This window comes from Myotis brandtii, unplaced genomic scaffold (genome assembly GCF_000412655.1).
Source record: "Myotis brandtii unplaced genomic scaffold, ASM41265v1 scaffold69, whole genome shotgun sequence".
NCBI lineage: Eukaryota > Metazoa > Chordata > Mammalia > Chiroptera > Vespertilionidae > Myotis > Myotis brandtii.
Window position 1 is genome coordinate 909,354 of NW_005370700.1, and position 27,787 is coordinate 937,140.

Consider the following 27,787-nt stretch of genomic DNA (forward strand, 5'->3'; position numbering starts at 1 on the left):
TATGGTCAAATATTACATTTAATAATCTCTTTATCACATTCCCCCAAACAAGTTTTCATTGTTGTCTTCATTGTATTCTTTTTACATTTGTCACATACATCTCTATAATACACAGAGGCAGACTTACAATTGCTATACATTTCCTATCATGAATTGTCTTTGGGTCAATACAGAATTAGTCGGGGTCAGTGTGGGAAAGAATGCGAATACTACCTTTCTCTGAAAGTAGATTCTTAATTGTTTAGCACCCTTTTTGTAAGAAGCGCATCCTTTGTTATCTCTGGGTAGGGAGAGTGTCAAAAATTATCATTAGTGCCTTTTCCTAGGAAGAAAAATGAAAGCACAGAAAGGTAAAGTAATATCAGTGGGATGATGACAGTCACGGCGGAAACTTGGGTTTTTAGCTCAGCATTCTACTTTGTGAACTCTACTTTGTTTAATATATTCCATCTCAAAAGGTATAATGGCTTTTCCCATTTTATAACATCTCTTTGGATGAATGTTAACTAAAAGGGCAGAACAGACAGTAAATTCCCACCAACTGATCATCCTGGCAGTTTCTTCTTGCAATTTTTTCCATCCACTAAGGAATCCCATAAATTATAAAGCCCCCCTCTGCTTCTCCATTAAAAATCATAATTGACTGCTACTATTGCGGCATTTCCAAGAGAACTACAATCAGTAGGGAGAAACCCGTGATCAGTGGCCATTCCCTTTAGCCAGGCCATTAGAGTGTGGACAGTGACCACGGTTAGCGCTCTGAAAACCTATCAGACCTGCAAAATTAATTTTAGGTATTTTAACTTTGCTCTAGTATTTGAGAACAAGTACTCATTGACCACAACAGATGGAACAACCCAGGTAACTCCCTTCAGTCTGACTCACACTGTATGTTTCCTAACAAGAGGACTGATGCTAAGAGAATACTACCTATATGATACAGTTTCTTCAATCCACCAGAGGAGGATTTGTTTTTTAATTGAAATGCACTGGAAAATAGCAGGAGTGTCTTCCACTTCTGTGAGGCTAAGTTCTACTTATGAAGAATATAAGGCCTGTTGCCTAAATGCATTTATGCCACTCTGGTCCAGAGAAAGAAAATGCATATTAACTTTCAACTTGATGCTTGCTTTCTTTCTTGAGCTTCCCTAGCGCCATCTTTTCACTCTGTGCAGGCTATCCCTGAGCCCTATTCAGTTCCACATCTTTTCCCCCGAGAGACATCAAGAATAAGAATGCAAAGCTGCAGCAGCCCGCATTTTTAGGGATGTATTTACAGCAGGACCTGGCTGCCTCTGCTGGAAGGGGCAAATAAACTCCTCCCAGGGATGAACATTTGGGGAGGGTGCAGGGGAGGAGGATGCACACTACAGCTCAGTTCTGCCTAACGATGGACAAAACATAAAAACATTCAGAGGAGAAAAGGAGTTTCCCCTTTTCCCTCTTTTAGAAAAATGGGAATTCAGAAATGTTTTCAAAAACGAAAAGTCCCTCCACTTGTTCCCTGAGCCTTCCTCCAGGCTTCACATTTCTACCTTTTCCCCAAAGTGCTTAGTACAGACCCCAACACTCCCCCCACCTCCTCAACCCTCACCCCAGGCATTTCCGAAACACAGGTAGGTACTTGTGAGAAGGGGAGCAACAGATAATACACAAAGACCATCACCCTTGGGAGAATTCAAGAAAAATCCTTAAATAGTAAAAAAAAAAAAGTATGTGGGTGGGGTGGGGTGGAGGTGAGGGCTATCAAGAAAAGTGTTATGAGATTAAGTGAAATACAAATACAAGAGGGGAAAAGCACAGACCCAATACAACAGGACCGCCATAAAAACATGTCATAAAGAGACAGACTACTGACGAAATGATAACGGGTATTGGGAGGGAGGAGGGTAGGAGGAAGACCATAAAAGGGAGTAAAACGTGGAGCAACCGAATTAGAGCGACGTGTACCTGAGTCATCAGCTGGTATGTGACTGCACGCCAGTGAGTGGTGAAAACACATTTGCGTTTTTAAAAAGCCCCGATTCAACGAATAGCACGGTGGGTGGAGAATGTCAGGTAACTGGACACAGATGTACCGCATGGAGCCGCGTGCAGGCCGATCCCGGGCCGTGCCCCGCCCTCATGGGAGTTCTGACTGACGTAGACCACGATGATGTCGCCCTTGAAATTCATCACCTGCCCGCTGGAAATAAACGTGGAGTTACTGTTTCCAGTCACATTTCCTACAGGGAGAGGAAGAGAGAACACGCAGAGGTGAGTCATCCATTCGCGGTGAGAACCGGGTCTTGTGAAAGGGAAGTTTCCCAATGAATGGAGGGGCGAGGGCGGCCTCTCCTCACCGACAGGTCTCCTACATGCACCGGGCACACCCAGGAGTTGTTTTTTTAAAATATATTTTATTGATTTTTTAACAGCGAGGGGCAATGGGCCCCACTCAAATTTTGTCATTTGCCACACGGAACTCTGGGAGTACTAGCAGGAAGGCACTGGGACTGTAGAATCAGAGACAAGATTCAGATGCTACAAAAGGGTTCCTGTGCCCACTTGTGATCCCTGTGCAGCAAACAGCCAACCGCCCCGCTATGGTCCAGTGTATCAGGAAGGGCAGTGTGGGCTGGAGGGGAGGTTGTCACCTGTGAGGCTCCTGGAGCCCACCTCAGCCCAGCCTGCTCTCTGACCACTCTCAGTCTGAGGCCTCTGTCACCCTGGATGCCTTTACACCTCCCACCTTCCCTGGAGGTCCCTAATGGCTCTGCCTAGAGGGCCATGGGGCCACTCGGGTTCATATTTAGCAGAGGTTAATCAATTTCCTTGACTTTTTTTTAAACCCTGGGGGGGGGGAGGGGGGATTCAGAAGACTAAAATGGGAAAAAATTGAATCCTATAAATCACTTTCCTTTTGAATGTTGAGGAGTGTGCTTCCCAAGTGAGCAGATTTAGCCAGTGAGTGAGCAGTTTAGCTAGTCTTTAATTAACGGGCCTTTTGAAAAACAAATAGGAGGGTCAACAAATGCTAGGAAACCTGCTACCTCTTATGCTTCTTCTATTTTAAAGACTGATGCTCGGAACTGAAAGTAAATGCCACAAACCAAGGAGACACAGAACTGCCCCAACACTCAGCATCACAAGCAGGACCGATGTCTGCCCAGGGGAGGTGAGCTTCCTCATCTTCCTTCTTCTCTATTGTGACAAAGCCTAATGATAATTCACAGAAATAAAATTGGTTCTGTCGCCACCCCATGTGAAGAGATCCTCTCCAAATGGGGAAGGCATGTGTTGGATGGTCTAATAAATACCCACGGCGCAAAGGCTATTCCTGTGGGGAGCCTTCCCTTCCCCCACAGGGTACCTGCAGCGAAGCCAGGACTGAGGCACAGTGGCCCATGAAAACGCAGGAATTTCAAATGTGAGCAACAAACCGAAAGTCACATGGGAAGATTTGTGACTCATGCTATTTCTCCCTTAGACATTCGTATGGGGTATATTCCAAGATGGGTAGTGGGGGTGGGGTCGTATTTGCTTAATAACCCCCCCCCCCCAGGCAACATGGGGGAGGTCAGTTAGTATTTCCATTCACCAACTAGCTCGATTGGCCCACATTCTCTGTTCCCTCTGAAACATACTGACAGGTGCTCCTAACATACAGTGAACTCGAAGCTAGGGGCTTGCTTTCTAGCATGCCTATGTCTTTCTGCTCCCACCAGTTACCAAGTTAGTTCTCAAGTATGTCCTTTTGTTAATTGTCCTGAAGCATGTAACAGTTTTCACAGAAATAATTTTCATGCTTATCCACCTCATTTTTGACCAGTTAATGGAGCAGGTAATTTTCTAATTACAACAGGATCAGTGCACACTCTCAGGACTGAAGTGCAGGAAGCATGCCTCGCACCAGGCGGGAGCAGAAGGGCCTGGGCATTCCAGAGTGACCCCTTACTTGTGAGTAATCAGTGTGCTGTGGGCTTCCGCCAGCTTATTTTCCAGAGGGAAAGGAGAGTGTGGGCCAGTCTATGGGATAAATGGAGATATGGAGAGCACCCATTACGGGAACAATAGTGATAGAAACACCACCCATCCAGGACTCACTGAGTGCTCCTTCATGCCAGGCTGGCTGCATTGCAGACACCAGCTCCCAGGTACTTGGCCTGTGAGCACTCAGGTTTGCTGTCTTTTTCCCTCTTGTGTTTGACATTCTTTTCATGGCTTGTCATAATGCAGACTCATGTGCAAATAATCTAATAACATCAATGTCATCCTGGCATCTCAGTCTCTGCAGAGCAGAAGGTGCATAACTGGTGATTAAAGGATGGTGGTTTCAGTGGCTGGCTGAGCACAGGAGGGTGAGGAAGGGGGAGGGGACAGAAGAGAGTGCAGGGATCTGAAAGCTCTCTGGTCTTGTCCTGACTCTGCCCCCACTAGCCTTGGAATGTGGGACCAACCACCTAACAACTGTCCAGACCTCAGCTGCTCATTTAGGAAATGAGCATCAGTCTTCAAGCCCTGCTAGCCTGGCAGGGTGCAGCCGCCTGAGAAGGCATCCAATAACGATTCAATGAATGAATAAATGAATGTGTGAACACCCCACAGGACAGCATGAGGGTCAAACGAGACAATAGATTTGATAATACTTGGGAAACAGCAAAGAATTGGTCACAGGTGCAAAGATGGCATTACTAGTCCCAGAATGTAGTAGTATTAGTGCTCTTGAACTCTCAAGGAATCAGATTTGGGGAATGCACTGAGCAGTAATGCTCTTTCCATCTCCGTCTTGTTGGGGGATCTCAATCCATCTTGAAGGTTGAAAGGGCATTTTTTCCTAGAAATCTAACCAACATTTTGTTTTCATTGTGGGAAGAATCCATCATTTTGACTGCCTCTGGTTTGAACACTCATCTATGTAATTCTACACAAAACCCTATAGTCTCGTTTCTTGTTATGCAAGTCAGCTATGAGGTGAATGTAGAACTCCAACCGATCACAGTTTAGAATGAGTTGGTAGTATCTTAATCCTATAATATCCGTCAGTCCTGAATTGTCCTTGCTTAAAAGTAGTAATTCCTTAAAATGTGCTCTTTATCTTTCGGAAGAGAAATGTTTTGCAGGGTTATGAAAGCTAACCTGAGAGGGCAAGACCTTGGATGGTCAATTAGTAGGTTGCCACGCCAGCAGGCTGCATGACCAGCTGGGTGCTGCAGGGCCTCTGGGTCAGCATGGTTGCCATGGTTTCTGCCATTAATACCTGGCCCCAAAGGGGTAACTCTTTCCACTGAGCACCAAGAAAGCCCAGGATGATCTGTTGATAGAGGGGACTCCTCCCTCTATCACAGCTGTAAGGGGGGTATGAAAAGGGGATGGTGCGGATAAGGCTTATCTACCATGCCTTAAAGAGGCCTGAGGCATTTAGCCCATAGAGCCTCTAGGAATCCAAGCAGAGTAAGAGCCCTGTGTCCCTCTTCCTTGCTCTTCTCAGCTGCCTTTCTGGCAGCTTTCCCCTACCAGGTATTTATTTTAAATTTATTTCACTTGCAGAAAGAGATGGGTTTGGGGCATGTGAAACAAAGAACTTGGCTCACAAAAGAATGGGTGAGAGCAAAGACTAACTTCCTGAGACAGCTGGCAGAGGAGAAGGGACTCCCAGGTCATGGTAGCCATCACCTCCTGCACAGACCCGGTGTCCTTCCCATGCAACCATCTGGGCCTGGCCTGGGTACTGCCCCTTGCTCAGCAGAGCAGCCAACTCTCCTGGGTCTGTGTTTGCCCTTATTCTGGGGGCACACTGAAGATTCTCCAACACACAGTAAACAAATGAAGTCATATCCCTGCTAATGATTTAAGGGGAGAGGAGCCGCGGCTTCAGGTCCAGGCTCTGCAGGGAGATAAGCAGGATGTCAAAACAGTCTTACGTCGACTGATCAAATTGTATCTGAAGGCTACCCAAGAGTATGATGTGGGAGCCAGAGGACATGAGGGTATTTAGTAAATTAGACATGTTGAAGGGTTTCTAACATTCAAAACGGGTTACTTGGCTTAACATGAATATTTAACGTGACTTAACCAGAAGAATGTCCAGGTAACTGGAGAAAGGTAAAAGTAGCATTTAGTTCAACAGAAACAATGAACAAATAAAGTGGCCCTTCACGATCAGAAAGTGGGGTCCTTGCTTTTATAGGGGCTCGATGGACTCTCTATTTCTCAGGCAGAGAGAAGCAGCTTCCTTTTTAGAACTGAATTCCTCACAGAATTTACATTTATAAGCAAGGGGATGCATTCTTCTCTTCTCAAAAGCTTATTATGTCGTTTAAAATGCATAATGTATGAATATTAAATCACAAGAACTATAGCAAATAAGACCATCCAGCTGTCAGTCGGATATTCTTTGGATGAAGAGAACTAAAAATATACACAAATATGCTCCAGCTATCCAGCTACCCTGGGTGCCTTCCGAATTTCTTAAAAACTGGTTTTATATTTAATCCATATGCTTCTCATGTGACTTTCCTTTTGATGGAAATGCATGCCCTGTTTTAGGCATTTGGAAGAAACTGGTGTATAATGATCAGGGAAGGGAAGCAGTATTTAATAGTTCCATTCTGAATCATGCTTGAAAATTACTTACAGTGGCTTATGAATGAAACCCTTCCAAAATGAGCCACATTAGAACAGAGAGAAGGCAAGCAGGACTGAATTAAAAGTATACAGTGAATTAATTTTTCATATATTTTAAAATAGTGCATTGACTTTTTGCATAAATGAATGCTCATTATTATTACCAAATAACAAAATTATAAAATATTTTGAACTTATAGAATCAATGAGCCCTTAGCTAAAAGTGAAACACAAGTTAGTGGATGGCATTCCAGCAGGAGAGAGAAGAAAGAAATAGAGGACTATCTTTACAGGAACACCTCTCCCTGTCTCTACATGGTCCCCTTTCCAGAGCACACAGTTCCAGTCCCAGCTCAAATGCTGCTTCCTAAACCAGGGATGGCAGGCATGCTGCTATGTGGCTACTGTTCCCTTCTGTGCCCTGGGCAGCCCTTCACATGGGGGGAAGGGAAGAAAAGGGAAGAAAATTGGGGTAGGAAAATCTTTGAGAATGAAAATGGATGGTCAAGAATAGTCACTTCAAGAGAGAGTGGGGCCCAGGGAGGGGAGACTGCAGACGGGGAACCTAGGGGGCCAGGCATGAGCCCCATCCTCCAGTGCCCTTGGCTGCCAGACATCTGCCTTGGCGACCTCTGCCAATTGTGTCTGTGTGTCCTCTACCCAGGACATCTAGGTCTGCCCAGGGCAGTCAGTCCTTCCATCCCCTACTCCTCCCATCCCCTCCCCTGCTCCCCAGAACAGACGGAGGAAGTGGAAAGCTAAGAGTGAGTTGGAGAACAAACAGGGAGCTCTGGTTTCTGTTTCTCTAGCTCAGTGGTCAGCAAACTGCGGCTCACGAGCCACATGCGGCTCTTTGGCCCCTGAGTGTGGCTCTTCCACAAAATACCACATGCAGGCACGCACGTACAGTGCGATTGAAACTTCGTGGCCCGTGCGCAGAAGTTGATATTTTGTGGAAAAGCCACACTCAAGGGGCCAAAGAGCCGCATGTGGCTCGCGAGCCGCAGTTTGCTGACCACTGCTCTAGTTATTCATGACTGGATGAATGAATGAATGAATGAATGAATGCATGCATGCACTTATAAACACTTAACATACAGGGACCAAGCCACCTTGGGAGATTGGAAAGGTCCGGTGTGGCAAAGGTCATAGTAATTCCTATGATTGCTTGTGGCTACCAAGAGATGGGTTGTTGGTAAAGGTGTGAATGTACCAGGCTCAGTCAGAAAGACTCCAGGACCAATTGTGAAGGGCTTCCCAGGGTACAGAAGGGGACAGCAGCCACAGAGCAGCATGCCTGCCACCCCTGGTTTAGGAAGTTGCATTTGAGCTGGGACTAGAACTGTGTGCTCTGGAAAAGGGAACAATTTAGTGAGAGGTGTCCCTGTAAAAGGGGCTGACATTGGCCAAAACTTAGGTGGGTGAAGGGGAACAACAGATGAGAGGCTAGAGCAGTGATGGCGAACCTTTTGAGCTCGGCGTGTCAGCATTTTGAAAAACCCTAACTAACTCTGGTGCCGTGTCACATATAGAAATTTTTTGATATTTGCAACCATAGTAAAACAAAGATGTATATTTTTGATATTTATTTTATATATTTAAATGCCATTTAACAAAGAAAAATCAACCAAAAAAATGAGTTCGCGTGTCACCTCTGACATGCGTGTCATAGGTTCGCCATCACTGGGCTAGAGGGAGGTGGGCAATGGAGGGCTTTGTCTTCTCAAATTATGGATTCCTTTTGTGTTATCCATTCCCTGACCTCAATCCCTCCTTGGTTCCCAAGCTTTTTTCAAGTCTCCATGGCTCAGTGGACCCTCAATAAAGATTTGGTAGAAAAAGAAATATGCAGCTGGGGTTCATTAGGAATCATTGTGGGCCTGTAAATAAACAACTCTCTCCAGCTCAGGAGTGGCTGGACTCACTAAGTGATTTCAGGAGCCAAAAGCAAGCCACTGGCCAGCTCGAGACACATTAATTATAAGCAGTTGCTACAAAGAACAAGTGCTGGCGAGGATGTGAAGAAAAGGGAATCCTTGTGCACTGCTGGTGTGAATGCAGACTGGTGGAGCCACTGTGGAAAGCAGTATGGAGTTTCCTCAAAAAATTAAAAATGGAACTGCCTTATGACCCAGCAATTCCACTTCTGGGAATATATATGAAGAAACCTGAAGCACTAATTCAAAAGAATATGTGCACCCTATGTTCATTGCAGTATTATTTACAATAGTCAAGATGTGGAAGCAGCCCAAGGGTCCATACAAAAAGCTGTGGTACAGTTACACAATGGAATACTATGCAGCTATAAAAAAACAAGGAAATCTTACCTTTTGAGACAGCATGGATGGACCCGGAGAGTATTATGCTAAATGAAATAAGCTAGTCAGAGAAAGACAAGTAATATATGGTTTCACGCATATGTGGAACCTAAGGAACAAAATAAAGTAACAAAATGGAAACAGGCACATAGATACAGAGAACAGACTGACAGTTGTCAGAGGGAAGGAGGGATTGTGGGGCTGGGTGAAAAAGGTGAAGGAATTTAGAAAAAAAACACACAAAAAAGCCACAACAATTTAAAAAATTATAATAATAAAAATATAATCAGTTGTTTTTTCTTTGACATGAAATAGTTTTCTAGATATAGGGAGAATTATCCAAACTCCAGGCAAAAGGGCTTGTAACCAAGGTAACCAACATCATGTCAAAAGGATAATAATGTAAAATGTAAATTTAAGACATGATTATATATGACACTAGAGGCCCAGTGCATGAAATCAGTGCATTGGGGGGGGGGTGTCCCTCAGTCTGGCCTGCACCCTCTCACAATCCAGGCCCCTTCGGGGGATATCTGACTGCTGGTTTAGGCCCGATCCCGCAGGCAGTCGGACATCCCTCTCGCAATCCGGGACTGCTGGCTCCAACCCACTCACTTGCCTGCCTGATCACCCCTAACCACTCTGCCTGCCTGCCTCATCATCCCTAACCACTCGCCTGCCTGCCTGATCGCCCCTAACCCCTTGCCTGCCTGATCGCCCCTAACCACTCGCCTGCTGCCTGCCTTGCCCCCAACTGCTCGCCTGCCTGATCACCCCTAACCACTCTGCCTGCCTGCCTCATCGGCCCTAACTGCTCACCTGCCTGCCTGATCACCCCTAACTGCCTCTGCCTCAGCCCCTGCAGCTGTAACTTCATCCAGAAGGTCATTCGGCTGCCCAGTCTAATTAGCATATTACGCTTTTATTATTATAGATAACCCAAACTATGTTTTCCCCCTTCATTGGTTTTGGCTAATAATTCTCACTGGTCTTTAATAAGAGTTATAACATTGCTAAAATAGCCTTGACATTGAGTATTACTTTTAAAAAATAGACTGGTAGAGCTCTTTGAAGAACCATGATTCTCCTCAAAAGGATCCTCGGTGCAAAGGAGATACTCTTTCCTACTGAGGAAGTAACTAGTCATTATCCTTTCTCTAGAAACCACTTCAACTGGTTTTATGTTTTTAAAACACCCACACATAAAAATCCAACACCCAATAAAAATGCCACTTTAAGTCCTGAGAGCAGTGTCTTCTAGAAGCTCAAATAGGATTAGCCACCGCCTCTTATCTTTCACCCAAGCTCATCCTCTTTCTCACATTTTGTAGAACACAAATCATGACAATTAAAAAAAGGCAATAATGAGAACGTGCTATTTTGACCAGAAACCAGAAGGCCTGTTCATGTAGAAGTAATTATGGAAGGAACAGCCTCAAAAATCAATCTGGCTGCTGCTGCTGCTCAGGCAAAAATGAACTTGGCCCGCTTGCTGGCATCCGCAGGCAGCATCTCTACGGATGTGTTGCACGACTAAGCACCAGACGGGACAGAAAAAGCAACATAAGCTCTTTGGAAATTAACACAACTTAGTTGATGACACACTTTTTCTTTCCCTTTCCTCCAAGCCTATATGTTTAAAGCTGGAGAAATAAAAGATAAGGAAAATGAGACAAGGGCACCGTTTTAACTTTATGTCAAGGGAGAACACAGATCTGGCTCTGGGTTTCATGACATTGAGAAAAAAATATCACCTTAAACATGGCCAGCACTGTTCTTCAGGAACCGTCGATGATTTTGACACTGTGGCCAACATCACCTTCCTGGTGTCACCAATTGAAAAACCGGTCTGCTCCTACCATGGCCTCTGCTATGCTGAGCTTCTGCCTCCCCATTCTCCTCAGCCCCTCACACTAGTGTTCAATGGGAAGAAAAGTCACTACTAAAAAGAAACAGACTAGCCCTAGCCTGTTTGGCTCAGTGGACTGAAGAGTCCTAAGTTTGACTCTGGTCAAGGGCACATACTTCGATTGCATGCTCAATTCCCCAGCCCCAGTCAGGGCGTGTAGAGGAGACAACCAATCAATGTGTCTCTCTCACATTGTGGTTTCCCTCTCTCTGTCTCTCCCCCTTCCTTCCATTCTCTCAACACATCAATGGAAAAATATCCCCGGGTGAGGATTAACAAAAAACAACAACAAAAACAGAACAATAGAGCTGAACTTTTAGTATTGGAAAGTCCTTAACATCTTTAAAAACTGTGGAGGTGTTCTGAAGGAAAAACACATCAGTTCTTTGAAAAATAGCCCTCCTCTGGGTCTGACTGAGAATTGATATTATAGAGTTTACACATCAGTGGTTGTAGCAAAACCACAAAACTTAGAAAGCAGATTCAAGTACACTCTTCTCCCAAATAAGCCAGGGGCACCATCAGCGACATCTCTGTGTTTAGGGCAGGGATTGAACTATCCAGGGTTATGAAATAATTCAAAGACTGGCTGCTAGCACCACTTGTAGTAAATAAAAGGGTTGGAAAGAAAAAGAAAAAACAGCCCAGGGTCAAGGTAGTCCATGGACGGGCTTTTTGGGGGGGCTTGAGGGGGAGAGGGTCAGAGGATTCTGTGCAACCCCTTAAATAGTATATATCCATATATTCATTTTTCTGGAGAGTGTCTATAGCTTCCAGAAGATTCTCAATGAGATCCTGACACTCCCTACTCTCACCCCCACACACATGTTGAGTGAGAGGGAGCCCTCACCATGCAGCATGATTTCTTGTAACTACATAATAAGACAGAAGGTGTTTTCCCCTCCAGAAAAAAAAAACTTTTAATATAATTGGTGGTTTTATTCATGCTCAAACAGTGGTGCAGTAAATGTACATAATAAATCTCTATAATGATTTTTAATTGTAAAATTATTCTCCAGGTGCCATCAATATATGTGGTGGTTACAGAAGGGATTTCTCACAGAAAGCATTAAGGAACACTTTACTGCTTTGTTAACCTGGTATAGAACCAACAAGCTACTCTCAATAAATATTAATTAATAAGGATTAACTACACAATTTTGTTTATTCTCCTGAAATTTATAAGAGCTTCTATGGGAGGTGATTTGAGACCTAGATAGCTTTAAAACAACAACAAAACTAGAAATCTGAGGGAATGCTTAGCTGTCAGCCAGGCCTGAGGTCAATGTTGACTTCGGGGGGTCAATGCTGGACTTTGAGGCCTAATCCCATCATGAGAGGTCGGAGCACAAAAGGGACATGTAGAAATGAAGAGACAGGACAGTAGCACAGTTCACAAACCCAACCCCAGGCCTGAGACACAACCCATCCTGTAAATAGTCCTCACAAAGAAAATGGGAGAGCTGAATGTTTCCCATGTCGGCTTTGCTTCTCCCTGAATGACCGGTGACACTCACCCCCAAGCCCTGTACCATGAACAGGCCTTTTTGCTCAGAAGGGAGAGACCAAGAGAGCCACTTACCAGATGCAGGCGGCTGCTCACTGGAGGGGCTTCCAGACCCAGGGCCTCCCCTGCTGGAGCTGGGAGGCTGTGCATCAGCCTCATTCCAGGGCTGGCCTCCGCCCTCCGCCTCTTCAGCTGCTTCTTCAGGTGGAAGGCCCATGCCGTAGGCGCATTGGGGCAAGGGTCCACTTTTGGGGGAACCCAGAAAGGGCTCCCGGTCCTCCCCAGAAGGGTTCCCGCAGCCTGCGCAGCCATCTGCCGAGGTGGAGGCCGCCCAGTGGGGACAGTTGCCGCCCTCCACTTCTTTTTGCAAGTACTTTTCGGAGGACATGGGAATCCAATCGGTCCTGCACGGGGGCTTGGCCAAATTGCAGCTTTCGGAATCGGGCAGGCTCTCTGTTCCGGTGAAGGCCTGGCTTAAACTGTCATCCTCCCCCACCTCCAGGGGCTCCGGGAAAGGGGGTGTGGATCTGCTTCCCGGCCCAGTGAGGCCCAGTAAGGAGTGTGGGGTCTGGGGCGGCCGGTCCACGTACTCGTCTTCCATGGGAATCTGCTTGAAGGAGTCGCCCTCCATCTCGCTGACCAAGGTGAGCATCCTGGTGTCTTCTGCCTGGGCGCAGCCTGCACACGCGCCCCCGCAGATCCCCGCTCCTTCAGGCCAGCACAGGTCTTCCGAAAACATCTTCTCTTCCAGGGTCAGCAGTAGGACCCCGTCGCAAAGTTCCCGCTGGCTCGAGGCTTCCATGGGAGTGCGGCTAATATTGCTTCCTGAGGGTTCCTGCTGAGTGACATTCGGGGGGCAGAAGGATTGATACTCAGCTATTAGAACAGGGTTCTGCTACACACTGCCGAAAATGGGGTTTATTTCCAACATAACAAGAACAGGTGGAACACTCACTATGTAGGAATTTGTGTTATTTAAAATTACAGAGTGGGGAAGAGCCCTAACATAGAATGCAACCAGCAACAAGTGAAATCTAACTGCATTTCACATGAAGAGCATGTTCATGTTGAAACAAGGGCAGGAGTCAACCCAAATAACTCCACAACACGGAATTTTGACTACAGACTTTCAGTCTAAATTAAAACACACACACACACACACACACACACACACACACACACACACACACACACCCTCTAAGGAAATACTGAACTCAAAGTTAGTCGCTTTGTTTTTTGTTGTGGTAGGGTTTAGTAATTGAAAGTACTTTCTATGTATCCTGGAATTGAGAATAATAGGAGGCAGGTTTTCTGTTGTTGGAGAAAACATGATTCAATGGAACAAGGAAAGAACAGAAAGTGCTGCTGGGACAGGAACTGGAGAAATCAGTATGAGCTCGTCGTGGTTTAAAATTTATACATTTTTATACCTAAGAAAATAGATCTAAAGGACATAGTGAGATAACTAGTGAAATTTTAATATCAAATGTGGATTTGGTAATAGTATTGTACCACTATTGAAATTCTTGATTTTGATAAATGAACTCTGGTTATATAAAAGAATGTCCTTGTTCTTAAGAAATTCACAATGATGTATTTAAGGATACTGGAGCACAATTCACTCTAAAATGGTTCAAGAAAAAAATATATACAGATACACACATAGAGAGCACAGCCCGGCCAGTATGGCTCAGTGGTTGAGTGTTGACGTATGAATCAGGAGGTCACAGTTTAATTCCCAGTCAGGGAATGTTCCCCAGTTGCAGGCTCAATCCCCAATGTGGAGTGTGCGGGAGGCAGCCGATCAATGATTCTCTCTGATCATTGATGTTTCTATCTCTCTCTCCTTCTCCCTTCCTCTCTGAAATCAATAAAAAATATTTTTTTAAAAAGAAAGCACAAATAATATAGCAATATGTTTAGACAACTGGTAGACCTGAGAATAGGGTATGTGGAAGTTCTTTGTACTATTCTTACCACTTCTCTATAATTTTGAAATGATATCAAAATAACTAACTACAAAGTAAAAGAAAATGGAAACTTGTTCCTTCTGGAATCTGTAATAGGCAATTATGATTGGCACTAAAAAGAATATAATATCTGTACACAGAGGTGACAGAAATGGAATGCAATACAAAGCATCACTTCTCTATAATTTTGAAATGATATCAAAATTAATAGTTATCAAAATAACTAACTACAAAGTAAAAGAAAATGGAAACTTGTTCCTTCTGGAATCTGTAATAGGCAATTATGATTGGCACTAAAAAGAATATAATATCTGTACACAGAGGTGACAGAAATGGAATGCAATACAAAGAAAGCAGCATTTAGGAAGAGTACTGACCTGGGCTCTGGGTTATTCTGTGGGGATCAGCCCTGGGATTTGGGGTCCCATCCCCTCAAGAAAGTTCCTCTTAATACAATGGGGCTCAATATTTGACTAAGAACTATCTCAGCCTAATTGTTAAAAGTACTACAAGGAGCATTTAAGACTTTTAAATTTACCTTATTTCCACTTAGGCGGCCGCATGTCTCGTTGACCCAGCGCCACAAATTAGCTAGAAAAACAAAGCAAAGATAAGATCTTCATAGTACTTCCTATTTCTAATTCAATATCACTGACCACTATGTCAGTTCAGTATTATCTTTATACATAACCCTCTGTACGTTTTTCAGAGGGACTTCTTGAAAGTGAAAACATTCAAAAGAAAATCAACCTATTTAAACACTATAAAGACATCTTACCCATCCTGCTCCATCAAAACAAAACTTTCTGATCCATGCAAAGCCAAATATGATATACTAATGTTGCATTGAATACCTTGGGGCACATTTGAGGGTATCAGAACTGCTGATAGGAAGATAGTCACTCTCAGACCCTTAGCAATTAATCTTTGACTTCAAGGGCCTAGGTAGGCATTGTAGGGGAAAGGAGACAACGTGGTGGAGATGTGACTTTCCAGTGAACCAGCTCAAATATACGTACAATAAAAGTCAGGTGCATGTTGGAAGGCTGCGGCAGACCCCACTGGGTTCCAGCAGGCCCCAAATCTTTTTCCACTATACTCTGTTGCTTCTCAGGAAAAAAGAATATGTTCTGTGGTATATGCTCCATCAAAACAAAACTTTCTGATCCATGCAAAGCCAAATATGATATACTAATGTTGCATTGAATACCTTGGGGCACATTTGAGTGTATCAGAACTGCTGATAGGAAGAAAGTCACTCTCAGACCCTTAGCAATTAATCTTTGACTACAAGGGCCTAGGTGGGCATTGTAGGGGAAAGGAGACAATGTGGTGGAGATGTGACTTTCCAGTGAACCAGCTCAAATATACGTACAATAAAAGTCAGGTGCATGTTGGAAGGCTGCGGCAGACCCCACTGGGTTCCAGCAGGCCCCAAATCTTTTTCCACTATACTCTGTTGCTTCTCAGGAAAAAAGAATATGTTCTGTGGTATATACAAATTATATCCCCATCAACTTTTCCAAATAGACATGATAACATTTAAAAAGTCAAATCCATGAATTTTAAAAAAAAACTATGAAATTACATCATACAAAGATAAACTTTTATTCCACCTCCACTGAATTCTAATGTTGAATTCACTAAAATAGACATGATATAATTTAAAAAGTCAAATCCATGAATTAAAAAAAAACTATGAAATTATATCATACAAAAATAAAATTTTATTCCACCTCCACTGAATTCTAATGTTGAATTCATGGGTTGTCAATTCTCCATAAGAAGATAATCAAGTAATAATCATAGCTAATGGCACCTATGATGTGGCCTTGCCCAGTTTACTTAACTTATCTGAGCCTCAGTTTCCTCATCATGAAACCAGGGAAATAACAGTGCCTACTTCATAGTGCTGTTGGGGAGATTTAGTTAGTACATGTACTAGTAAAATGCATACAGCAGTGTATGCATTTACTGAATAAATAGTCAATACATGTCAGTTATTGCTATCATCATCGTTATTATTTCATTATTATAAAATTACATAAAAATAAAGGTACTCCAAATAAAAGGAAAATTGTAGCTCTTTCCTTGTAGAGATTAGTACCAGACAATTACAAATGGTGCCAAAATATTTGTGCAGAGATAATAATCATAACTACTATGACAATCTTTCTCTTACAAATGGTGCCAAAATATTTGTGCACAGAGATAATAATCATAACTACTATGACAATCTTTCTCCTAGAGTATTTGTATTTACTTCTACATAAATAAGCACAATGGATTTTATTTGTTTTGCCAGAGAACAATGAATTGGGCATAAAGGGTGTTTGATCTTAGTTTAAGCACAACCACCTCAAGGCACTTATTTTTAGCAGATCACTGGATGTAGTCAACAGGCAACATACACATCTTCCAAGGCATATACCTTGAAATGTATCTATTTTTAAGATTCATTTTCAAAATCCCCCATAGACACCATACCTGTTAGTGCTTTCCCTTGTTTCCGGTAGTAAACAGCAGAGATGACAACAGCGACTAATGCCACAGATACGAAGAGAAGCAGGATGATCAGACTGGGCAAGAAAATCTGGGGCTCTGTATCAGAAAAAGGTTTAAAAATGGAATTAAAGGTGATTTCATTTTTGTCTCTAAGCTCAAAAACAAAACCCTTTACATCAAGCCCCAGAATCAAGGCTTCTGGTCTGGAATAAGAGAAGTGTGAAGGCCCCGACCCTGACTGCAGGTTTGTCACAGAACACTCATGTTCCAAAGGGTGGAGTCACCAGCATGGCCCAGTCCCACTGTCCAGCATCACTCCAGTGAGGTCAGTCCAGGACCATCTTGAAATGTTTCTACTTAGAATAACTCAAATCCTGTTTACCAGGCCATCCAGCTCCATCTTTGCTTACCTATGGACACTTCAGTCTCCCCAGGGGACTGGCCTCTGAGGCAAAAGGAAGCCCCTTATCATACCTCTTTTTAAATAACCACAGGCACCAGGGTTGCTGTTTTTATTCCTTTGGTTATTTTTCGTATTATCTTCAAAAAAATGGTCTTTTAAAAATGCTGCTCTGACTGTGTAGCTCCATATCCAGAACCTTAACACTGGCATCTTCAATCACCATCTTCTGTCTCCCCAAATGTCAAATCTAAACCCTCAATTTTCTTAGTCAAAGTTCATTAACCCTGTTCTTCTGTGGCTCAGGTCCTCTTGCTTCATTAGAAAGGTCTTCTTTACACGTACGCCATCCCATGTGCTGTGATATCTGGACCCACCTCCAACCGTCTCACTCACCTGCAAAACCAGCAGCCACTATTAACTGTCACTTTCTATCACTCTTTGACACCATACTCAAGATTAATTTGATCTACAAATGATAGCTATAGTCTAACAAGTTGCTAATTCTGGTTGGTGACCAAAATCTCCCATAGACACTCGTACTGTGACCATCACCAGCCTACTATATTTGGGCATTTTAATTTATGTTTGCAGATCAGTTTTCTTTTCTTTTCTTTTCTTGTTTTTATACATATAAATACATTATTAGTTCTCCATTCCAGAGTAAAATATTATCACATAAACAACATATCTAGAATCAAAATACTGACAAAAATGAAATATTAACCTAACTGTGGATGGGATGAGATAGAAAGGGAGAGATGAGCCCTCCGGATATGGAAGGTAACCTGGGGGAATCTATAAGAGCTGACTAGACCGAGACACATCTACCAAGCAACCTGCTGTTTTTAAGCATAGCATGGAGGAAGGGGGATAGAAGAGGGTATAGGGGGATAAATGGTGATGGAAGGATACTTGACTTGGGATAGTGAACACACAATAATACATTGTACAGATGATGTGTTGTGGAATCGTGCACCTGAAACCTGTATAATTTTGTTAACCAGTGTCACCCCAATAAATTTAATAAAAAGTAAAAAAATAAACATACCATTGGGTAGTTCTGTAGACGGCAGAGAATAACTACAGACCACGTCTGACTTATTGGTCCCGTGACGTACTTCCATCTGTCCAAGACTGGTACAGCTGTGGGAGTTAAGTGCTTCCATTTTATATTCTTATTTTTCAAGAAAAGAAACAAAGGTTCTAATCCACTAGACTGCTAGCTCCTTCAGGAGAGGAACCCATCTTTCTGGACATTTGGATCCCCAGTGCCTGTCCACACATCATCCAAGTGGACAAATGAATGAACAAAAGTAAATACTGCCAGTGTTTTCTAAGAGTATGGCCCAAAAGACAGTAGATTGGTGTCTTCAGTATAGAAGATTCCAAATGCTTCAATTGCCAGGGGATAAACTTAAAAAAAAAAAGTCCTTATTGATTTTAGAGAGAGAGGAAGGGAGAGGGAGAGAGAGAGAGAAATGTCGATGAGAAAGAAACATCAATTGGCTGCCTCCTGCATACTCCCTTCTGAGGATCGAGCCTAAAAACTGGGCATATGCCTGACCAGGAATCAAACCAGTAACCTCTTGGTACATGGATTGATGCTCAACCACTGAGCCACACTGGCTGGGCACTGATACACTTTTTTGATGAATGCTCTTTAGAAGTTGAAAACACAGAAAACCTTGTCAACATAAAACTTGGATAAGTGGATTAGGAAATAAATATTTAATGAGAATTCATATATTGGGAACTGAAAGAATCATTATGTAATGAAAGGACCCAGGTTCCACTATAGATACACTAACATAAGTGTGAAATAGTATATATGAGGTGATTCATTTAAAATGATTAATTACTGCACAAGACTGGAAACAACCTAAATGACTATCACTAGGAAACTTATTAACTCAATTACGGCACATCTCTACAATGAAATATTAGGTATCTATAAAAAGCCATGAAGATCTAAGTGAACTAATATGGAATGAGCTTCCTTCAAGATATATTATGTGAAAAAAACCATGGTGTTTACAGTATGCGAACATTTATGTAAACAGGCGTCTTCTTTATGCACATACACACATCTCTGGACAATAAAGCAGTGGTGTTAGGAGAATGTGTGTGGGGGGGCGGTGATGGGCATTAGTGAATGATAACAAGTGTCATCAATCATTTTCAACTACGTAAGGTTAGAAAAGGGAAAAAGGAGGCGGAAACTCTAAGTCAAAGATGAAGCCAAACTGAATCTAGAAAGTAAGGCATGTAAGTCACACCAGGTTGAAGGCTGGTTGGACGGGTTTATTTTGCCCACACTGAACTGACAGGCTTTTCCCATTTTGAATGTGGCTTCAAGGGGAAGCCTCACAAAACTCAAACAGTCTGTGTCCAACCCAAACAAGAACGTGGAGGTTGAGTTACTTAAAATCAACACACTGCCCGGGCTCCTTCGTTGTCACTTACTTGGTCCAGGGTTTGCATTTTTCTGTGGAAGAAAAGGCATCGGAGAAATAGCCTACAAGGCAGGGCTCACACACCGTGTCTTTGTTGAGCTGCACTGTCAAAAAAACAAAAGGACAAACAGAACAAACAAAAGCCAAACAAGGACACTTAGATATCGGCCAGGATGGTGGTCCCTCTGCCTCTCACCTCCCCCCACTCCCTGCCCTCGCTGCCTGTGGCTCATTGCTTCAGCCCCCACAGGGCCTTCCATCCCAGCAGTAGGTTCAGGTTTATTATGTTCAGGAGGGTAATTGGCTCAGTCTCAGGCTACTAATGCCAGTATCTGAGTTAGGTCCTGACCCTTAGCTGTTCAGAACCACTGTCCTGGTCACTAATACTCTGTTTCCTAGCCGGGGAGCCTGCTGTCTACTTGCTTTAACCACGCACCTGCCTGATCTCCCCTTTCAGCCTTTTGGACTTACATTAACCTTGATCCACAGAGAGTGGCAGTCCTCTTACTGCTTTTAAGGACAACTTCTTGACCTGACCTCTCTGACCAGCTTAATCTCACCAGTTCAAGCATGTGAGTGACAACAGTTTTCTTAAAAAAACAAAACAAAAAACTCCTACAGGTCTCTTTCTATTAAACCAAGGGCTGGTAGCAAACTTTTTCTATAAAAGACCTTATGGTAAATATCTTTTGCAGGCCTTCTAGTCTCTGCTGCAAATACTTGTAGCATGAAAGCAGTCATAGGCAATATGTTAAAAAAAAAAAAAAAGGGATGTGGGATGTGGCTGTGTTCCAATAAGACTATTTACACAAACACAAGTGGTAGGATGGATTTTGGACCCCTGCCTTAAGCCACAGCACTGAAAGCAGGAATTGATCCTGCTTCGCAAGCTTTCTTCAGCACCCTCATATTCCTTGCAAACCATATTATTAAAATAGGAAATGTCTCAGATTTCCTATGTCTATTAGCTGCTGACATGTGTAGACCTTTGGGAATTCCAATAAAGAACATTGACTACTATGTGGGGTATCATGATCACGCAACTGACTTGCACCAAAACCACAAATTACTCTTGAAATTAGTAGCACTTCTGTGATTACTTTCATGAATAAAACACTAAAATAAGAAATTACATGTTCTTTTTCCAGGGTCAAGTGGGAAGTATCTTCTTGATTTCTGCAACTGCCTCAATAAGTAGGATACCTCCCCCACTTAATCTATTTGATTTGCCTTAAAATGATATTAACAAAAGCACAGTTAACATCTAGTCAACTCACATAAATTCAAACAGCTTTTCAAAAGATAAACATGCTCTAGAAGAGCAACCCTTAAAAACAAAGAGACTTCTTAAGGGGCTACAAGGCAGCAGAGCTCAAAGTTCATTGGTTTCCCTCCGCTGACTGGGCTTCCAGATCTGTTCCTTGTAACTGACCTGCCAGGGGGCATCCTGCAAGTTCCCTGTCCCGTTCCTTTCCCTAATCACACTGCTCCCACTGTACAAAAGAAGGCACCCTCTTCCCCACTCCAAATCCTGGGTTGGTGCCAAACCTCTGAGATGCCAAACGGAGCACCAAGTAGAAATACTGGTGATGGCAGAGCCCCTGCATTCAGAGTCTCTCAGTACTGTCTCTCCCTATCTAAGGACAAAAGTGCGACCATAGAAACAGGGTAACTGGGACCAGGTGGGCTTGTTCTCAATTCAAATACCATGGACCCTTGAACAATGTGGAATTTAGGGGTTTTGACCCCGCCCTGTGCAGTCAAAAATCTACGTACAACTTTTGACTCCTCCAAAACTTAACTATGAACAGCCTACTGCTGACTAGAAGCTTTACTGATAACATAAACAATTTACATGTATTTTGTAGGTTATATGTATTATATACAGTATTCTTATAATAAGCTAGAGAAAATAAAATGTTCTGAAGAAAATAAAAATCATAAACACTGTACTGTATTTATCAATACTGTAAGTTTTTAAAATCTGCATATAAGCGAACCTGTGCAGTTCAGACCTGTGTTGTTCAAGGGTCAACTGTACAGTGCAAGATAGGGCAGGAGGGAAATTTTCATTCACTCATGTCATCCCCTGTGTCCTCCATCTATTGCCAAAGAAGGACCCATTCCCACAGGAGCAAGGCGGAGAGAACATCGGTCAGGAATGAAGCAGAGAAGGGGACAGCACCTTTTTTCATGCAGGTGACAAACCTGCAGAAAGGCTCTCGGCCTTGTCTATCTGAGAATCAGAATTCAGAAGGGAGCCGGCTGTCACAGGGAGACTCATTTTAAAAATTGGAAAATCAAGTCAACTTGGGGATGATCACTTTGTAAGTTATATAAATGTCTGGTCACTGTTGTACACCTGAAACTAATGTAATATCGTATGTCAACTGTAATTGAAAAATAAAAAATTTATTTTTAAAAAAAGCAAGTCAGACTTTTTTAAGAGAAAGTTTGTCTGGTTTACTTGATATATTAGATACTCAGGATTGACTATACCAGTTAGATTCTCTGACGAACACTTTCCTCATTATAAACTGAAATGAATAATATTTTAATTCTCTTAACCCTGTCCAAGTATTCTGGGTTTTAAAAAAAAATGCCTCCAAGGGAAAGATTAACAGGTATAAATACTAGTAAGTTGTTACGTCTTAAAGAAACTGCTTTGGTATACTTCCTAGAAGTCAGGATGTAAGTGACGCTAAGAAACACTTTTCTGAGTCAAAAAGATTATTTCTACTTATTTACTTTCAACAAAACTGAAGGACACAGTTGAGTTCTTAACTGAGCAATCGTTAAACACCACGTTGATGTCACATCACTGTGTGATCTGGGACATGTCACTCAGAAAGTGCTGATAGAATTGAGGAACTCTTGTCACAGGAGTCCTTTCTTAGCTGTTTAGCTATTTATGTGAACAAGTTTCTCAGCACTTAGTGGGAACAGGATTGAGCTTGAATTCTGTTGCATTTTAGCAATAAGCTGTATTCAACCCAGAAGATATGAACTAATTGGGAAAAAACTCCATTTGTTCTTTAGTTTGTAAAGACTTTAATATAGCAAAATATAATATATTCACCCTTGACCAATCATTGTGTAATACCTGCAGTAACAATTTGGTCCAGAAGAAGTGTTTTTAACCCCTAGAACCTGGAGTCACAAGAAATTTTTTAAAACTTAAGATTTCAAATAGGTGCATAATTTTGGATATGAAAGAGTATGAAAGGTGATTAGCAAAAACCCTCCAAGCACAAAAATACATCAGGATAGAATTCTGCAGGGAAGGCGAAATGAATACAAATCAAAGGAGGGCGAAGAACTATATCTTTCCCACAGGTGAGGCAATGAGCGCATTTTAAAATAGATTACGGTGTTGATACTCCATTGAAAAATTTAGGAAGTGTTACTATTGCTATCCTTCCCTGGAAACTAAATACTTAGCAACTCTTTAAATTCGTAATAAAAATTTTGAGCTGTCAAGTCAAAAATATGCTAGGAGGGTGCATGATTTTTTCAAAATTCTGCTAAGCGGATGCACACATTTGTTTTTTTGAAACAGTTGGAGGTCCCCTGCATTATCGAGTTCCGTCCTAAGTGGGGAGCATAAAGCTCCGCAGATGGAGGAGCCTGGAGACCAGCATGTGGGCCAGGCGCTCACGTGTCCTTGTTAGAACCAAACCTGGGGCTCCGTTCTCAGGGGACCCTCAAGCTCCTCCAGCACCACCGGGCTCCCCGGAGCGTGAATGACGCAGGGAAGCCGCCTTAGCACCGGCTTTGGCCTCCAGGTGACTGCAGGACTCGGTGAGAGAGGATGACGCGGGAAGCAACCCCATACCCGGGTGCCGGGCGCCTAAGCCGGGAGCGCACTCGGTGTTGCGGCGGCAGCAGTCACAGTCCTCGCTCCAGTGGTAGCCGCGTCTTAGCACCTTTGGCCTCCAGGTGACTGCAGGACTCGGTGAGAGAGGATGACGCGGGAAGCAACCCCATACCCGGGTGCCGGGCGCCTCCTACGGGAGCGCACTCGGTGTTGCGGCGGCAGCAGTCACAGTCCTCGCTCCAGTGGTAGCCGGGCAACGTGCTACTGCAAAAGGGAAATGTCCAGCCTGAACTGAACATATTCGGGCCCGGGGGCGGGAGTTCACCTCAGCCATTGAATAGCAAGCTTTTCAACCCGGTACCAGCCATTTGGGTTTAGGTTCCAGGATAAGAAGGAGTGTGGTCTTGAGCCGGGATTGGCCAGAAACCGACCGGTCTCACAAAAGCCTAAGATGTTTGGATTGTTGGAACTGTTCTGTATCCTGTTAATGGGAGTAGTTTAGAAGGGTCAATGCGTGTGTTGCAACTCATGGGACCTTACACCAATAAAGGGTAGGGGTGTGTGGGGGGATTTCACGACAGGTATGTCTAAAATAAAGGGAAAACCAAAGTTCAGTGACTAGCTTTGTGACCTTTATAATCTCTCTGAAGCTCATTCTCAAGTGTTGTTTTGTTAGGATTAAAGGAGGTGACAGAAACAAAGGCTTTTAGCCCCTAAATATATTTTATTTATTTTATCCTTTTTATTTGCTGATTCTGAATTGCAAATTTGTCTACTCACAAAAATTGTAACCCCAAAGTCAATATTCAAAGAGTTCTTGAGGTGGCAAAAATTTTGAGTGGTGCTTTGTGCATAAAAATTCCTAATTAAAAGCGAGTCAGCTGAGGTCGAACAAAACCATGCAGTACTTGTTTTAGCTTTCATGCTATGAACGAGTGTCCTTATCATGATATATTTTGTGCCACATTTTTTTGTTGTTGTTGCATTTTTGTCCTTTTTGTTGGTGATTTCACTGTTTAAAATGGCCTCCAAATGCAGCGCTTAGGCACTGTCCAGTGCTTCTGAGCCCGAGGAGGCTGCGATGTGTCTTAAGGAGAAAATGTGTGTTAGAAAAACTTGGTTCAGGAATGAGTTACAGCACTCTTGGTTGTGAGTCTAATGTTAATGAGTCAAAGTATTTATTACATAAATTGTCCTTAAACACAAACACACATAAAACAAGGTTATATGTTGATCAGTTGACAAAAACACTGTGACCAGAGGCTCACGGGAACCCGTATTTCTCCTGGGAACAGCAGTTCAGTATTTGCTAGTTCAGTGTTTGTGGTGATTGTATAGAACATAATTGCGTCAAACAGTGAGAATCAACTGCACAAAAACACAACACAGTACAACAACATTACTTAAAACAGCCCTTCTACCCTGTGGGACACATCTCACCCGGATTGTCCAAACAGCCCTTGTACCGAATAGTCCTGAATACTTCTCGGAGTTTGTTATGGACTGATGTTTGTGTCCCCTCAAAATTCCTATATTGAACTCTTAACCCTCGATGATGGTATTAGGAGGTGGGGCCTTCGGAAGGTGATTAGGTCATGAGGGTGGAGCCCTCAAGAATGGGATTGGTGCCCTCAGTAAGAAAGACAACAGAGAGCTTGCTTCATCTCTGCTCTCAGCCATGTGAGGGCACAACAAGAATGCTGCTATCTTGAAACCAGGAAGAGGACCCTCACCAAGAACCCAGCCATACTGGCACCCTGATCCCAGACTTCCAGCGTCCAGAACTAGATGATGTAAATTTTTGTTGTTTAAGCCACTCAGTCTGTGGATTTCTGCTATAACAGCCTGAACTAACTAGAGCAGAGTTCCATGGGAAAAAGAAACAGCCTTAACTAAGTGGCAGCCAGAAACAGGGGGAGGGGAGGGACACATTTCTTATCCCCATTCCTGGGCCCAAGTATGGTGAACCTGGAGAAATCACCATTCCCTCCAGGCCCACTCTCTGAGGTCCAGGCCAGCTCAGTGACACCAAGGCCAGTGTGTATAAATAAGCGCATGATGCCTGGAACACACACAGATACTGTCGCGTCCTTGAAAAATTCTAATTCCAGTATCGCACTCAAATGCAAGTGAATGTAAGCCTGGCATATCCTTGAATATCTTAATGAACCAGGCTTTGCACTTTAATCAATTTTGGCAGTAGACAGATGATTCTTTATTTCCAAGAGACAGCAATGAGTCAAGGTCATTACTAAGTCGTGGGAAAGAAAAGAGACTTGATCAGATGCTTCTGCTCAGTGGAGTTTCCATGTTATCTTCTCCAAACAAAACCTGCCAGCTGTCTCTAACACATTAGGAAAATTATGGTTTAAAAAATATTTATTTCCTAGTTCTTTCCACTGGGAAAGAGAAAAACCTACACATAAGAGTCAATCCAGAACCGATGAGCCTCCACAGCACCCAGGTCAAGATCTCTAAATAAGATGTTTTGCAGAAAATGATCAGGAATTCCTAGAGAAATGGCTGGTTCCAAGTGCAGGGCAGGAAATGTCCAATGTGAGCCAGGAAGCAAGGGAGCTCTTCAAGACACCTGGGTTTGCCCTAGCTGGTTTGGCTCAGTGGATGGAGCGTCAGCCTTCGAACTTAAAGGTCCCAGGTTTGATTCCGGTCAAGGGCACATAACCCAGGTTGTGGGCTCAATCCCCAGTGGGGGACTTGCAGGAGACAGCTGATCCATGATTCTCTCTTATCATGGATGTTTCTCTTCTCCCTCTCCCTCTTCCTTCCTCTCTGAAATCAATAAAAAATAAAAATAAAAAGACACCTGGGGTTGTGTACCAAAGGTGGGGCCACCTGGAGGTGGGACAATTTGAGCACCAGGAAAACTAATAACTGCAGTAGACCGAAACACCTCAAAGATGTCTGCATTCATGAGTTCATAATATTCATACAAATCCTTTGGAGAAAGCTGGATGATCAAGTCACTGTTTTGAAAAGTGGTAAACAAAGCTGCAGCATTCATTCCACCTTTCCTGTACATAGTGTACTTCAGGGTAATGAATCATTGATGGGGGGAGTTTCCCTTTACAAACCATCCCAGCTAAGAAATGAAGGAATGATAGAACTGGATCATTGCCTAATGAAAATGGATCTAGTTCATGATTGTCAATAGCTGCTAATATCACATACAGAGAGAAAAGCAGCTGTTACATGGTTTCTGACATAACTACATTTTACCAACTACGAAGGAGTTTTGCCAAAAACAAAAAAACAAATCAGAATCTGAGCAGCCTTCTAGATCTCACAACCACTTTACAAGAAATGTAGAAGACGGAAGAATAGGCTAAACAGCACCAAGGGGGTGCAACCAGCAGCAACCAGGCTGTGGGAACCACCGGACCGACAACAGGTTTCTCCCAGATAAACTGAATGGGAAAGGAAAAAGGAAGAAGGAAAGGAACCTGTAGGTTGAGACTTAAGAGGCATATTTTGATCCCGATTCCTGAAAATAAACTATAATTTTAAAAAATTTGAGGCAAAAAAACCACAGCAGACTGATAAAGAGATCAAACTGTCGAGTTAATAGGACATTTATCGTTTAGGACAGAGGTCCTCAAACTTTTTAAACAGGGGGCCAGTTCACTGTCCCTCAGACATTCCACACATGCACACTGCGGGCCCGGGACGAGTCGGCTGCTAAGCAGGACAGGCAGCGGCGGCAAAAACACCCGGCGGGCCGGATAAATGTTTTCCACGGGCCGCATGTGGCCCACGGGCCGTAGTTTGAGGACCCCTGGTTTAGGAAAAAGACTCGAGAGTCCAACGACCTGACTGGGAGTCCTGCTTTGCACTGGATAACCTTGAAGTCATTTAACCTCTATCAGTCTCAGTTTTCTTTATCTTTAAAATGAGATTATCGTGGTTACTTCACAGGGGTTTTTGTGAGGATTGAATAACACAACACACATGGAAATACTGGGGAAATATTTTGTCAACTCTAAGATGTGTTCCATGATTAAACTGCAACACAAACATAGTCCAGAACAAAAGTTCTCAGAGAAGAATTTTAACAAGGCGCTGCTGGGAGCTGAAGCCCATCCTGCTGTGGTCAGAACTCCTTCCTCTGTCCCCCAAAGACAGCACTGCTGAATCTGAAAATATCATTATCCCCACTTCCCGCTGACATGACTGACTCACCTGTATCGCAAACTTTATGCAGCAAGCATTTGTCTTCTTCATTCCAGGTGTCCAGGTATTCATCCCGGCCGCAGGGCAGACACACACTTTCCGAGGTAGTAG

General features: G+C 43.2%; 1 protein-coding gene across 1 annotated transcript; it reads right to left on the bottom strand.

Moving 5' to 3' along the window:
• On the bottom strand, window positions 1-26,528 carry TNFRSF11A (tumor necrosis factor receptor superfamily, member 11a, NFKB activator). The gene is made up of 8 exons (XM_014529638.1): window positions 26,392-26,528; window positions 23,661-23,752; window positions 19,682-19,775; window positions 18,267-18,361; window positions 16,798-16,911; window positions 14,849-14,901; window positions 12,416-13,178; window positions 1-2,225 (listed from the first exon to the last, which is right to left on the bottom strand). Exons 1-8 carry the CDS (start codon window positions 26,526-26,528, stop codon window positions 2,026-2,028), a joined length of 1,548 nt encoding a protein of 515 aa, XP_014385124.1. The 3' UTR covers window positions 1-2,025.
• Window positions 26,529-27,787: the final 1,259 nt, after the last annotated feature.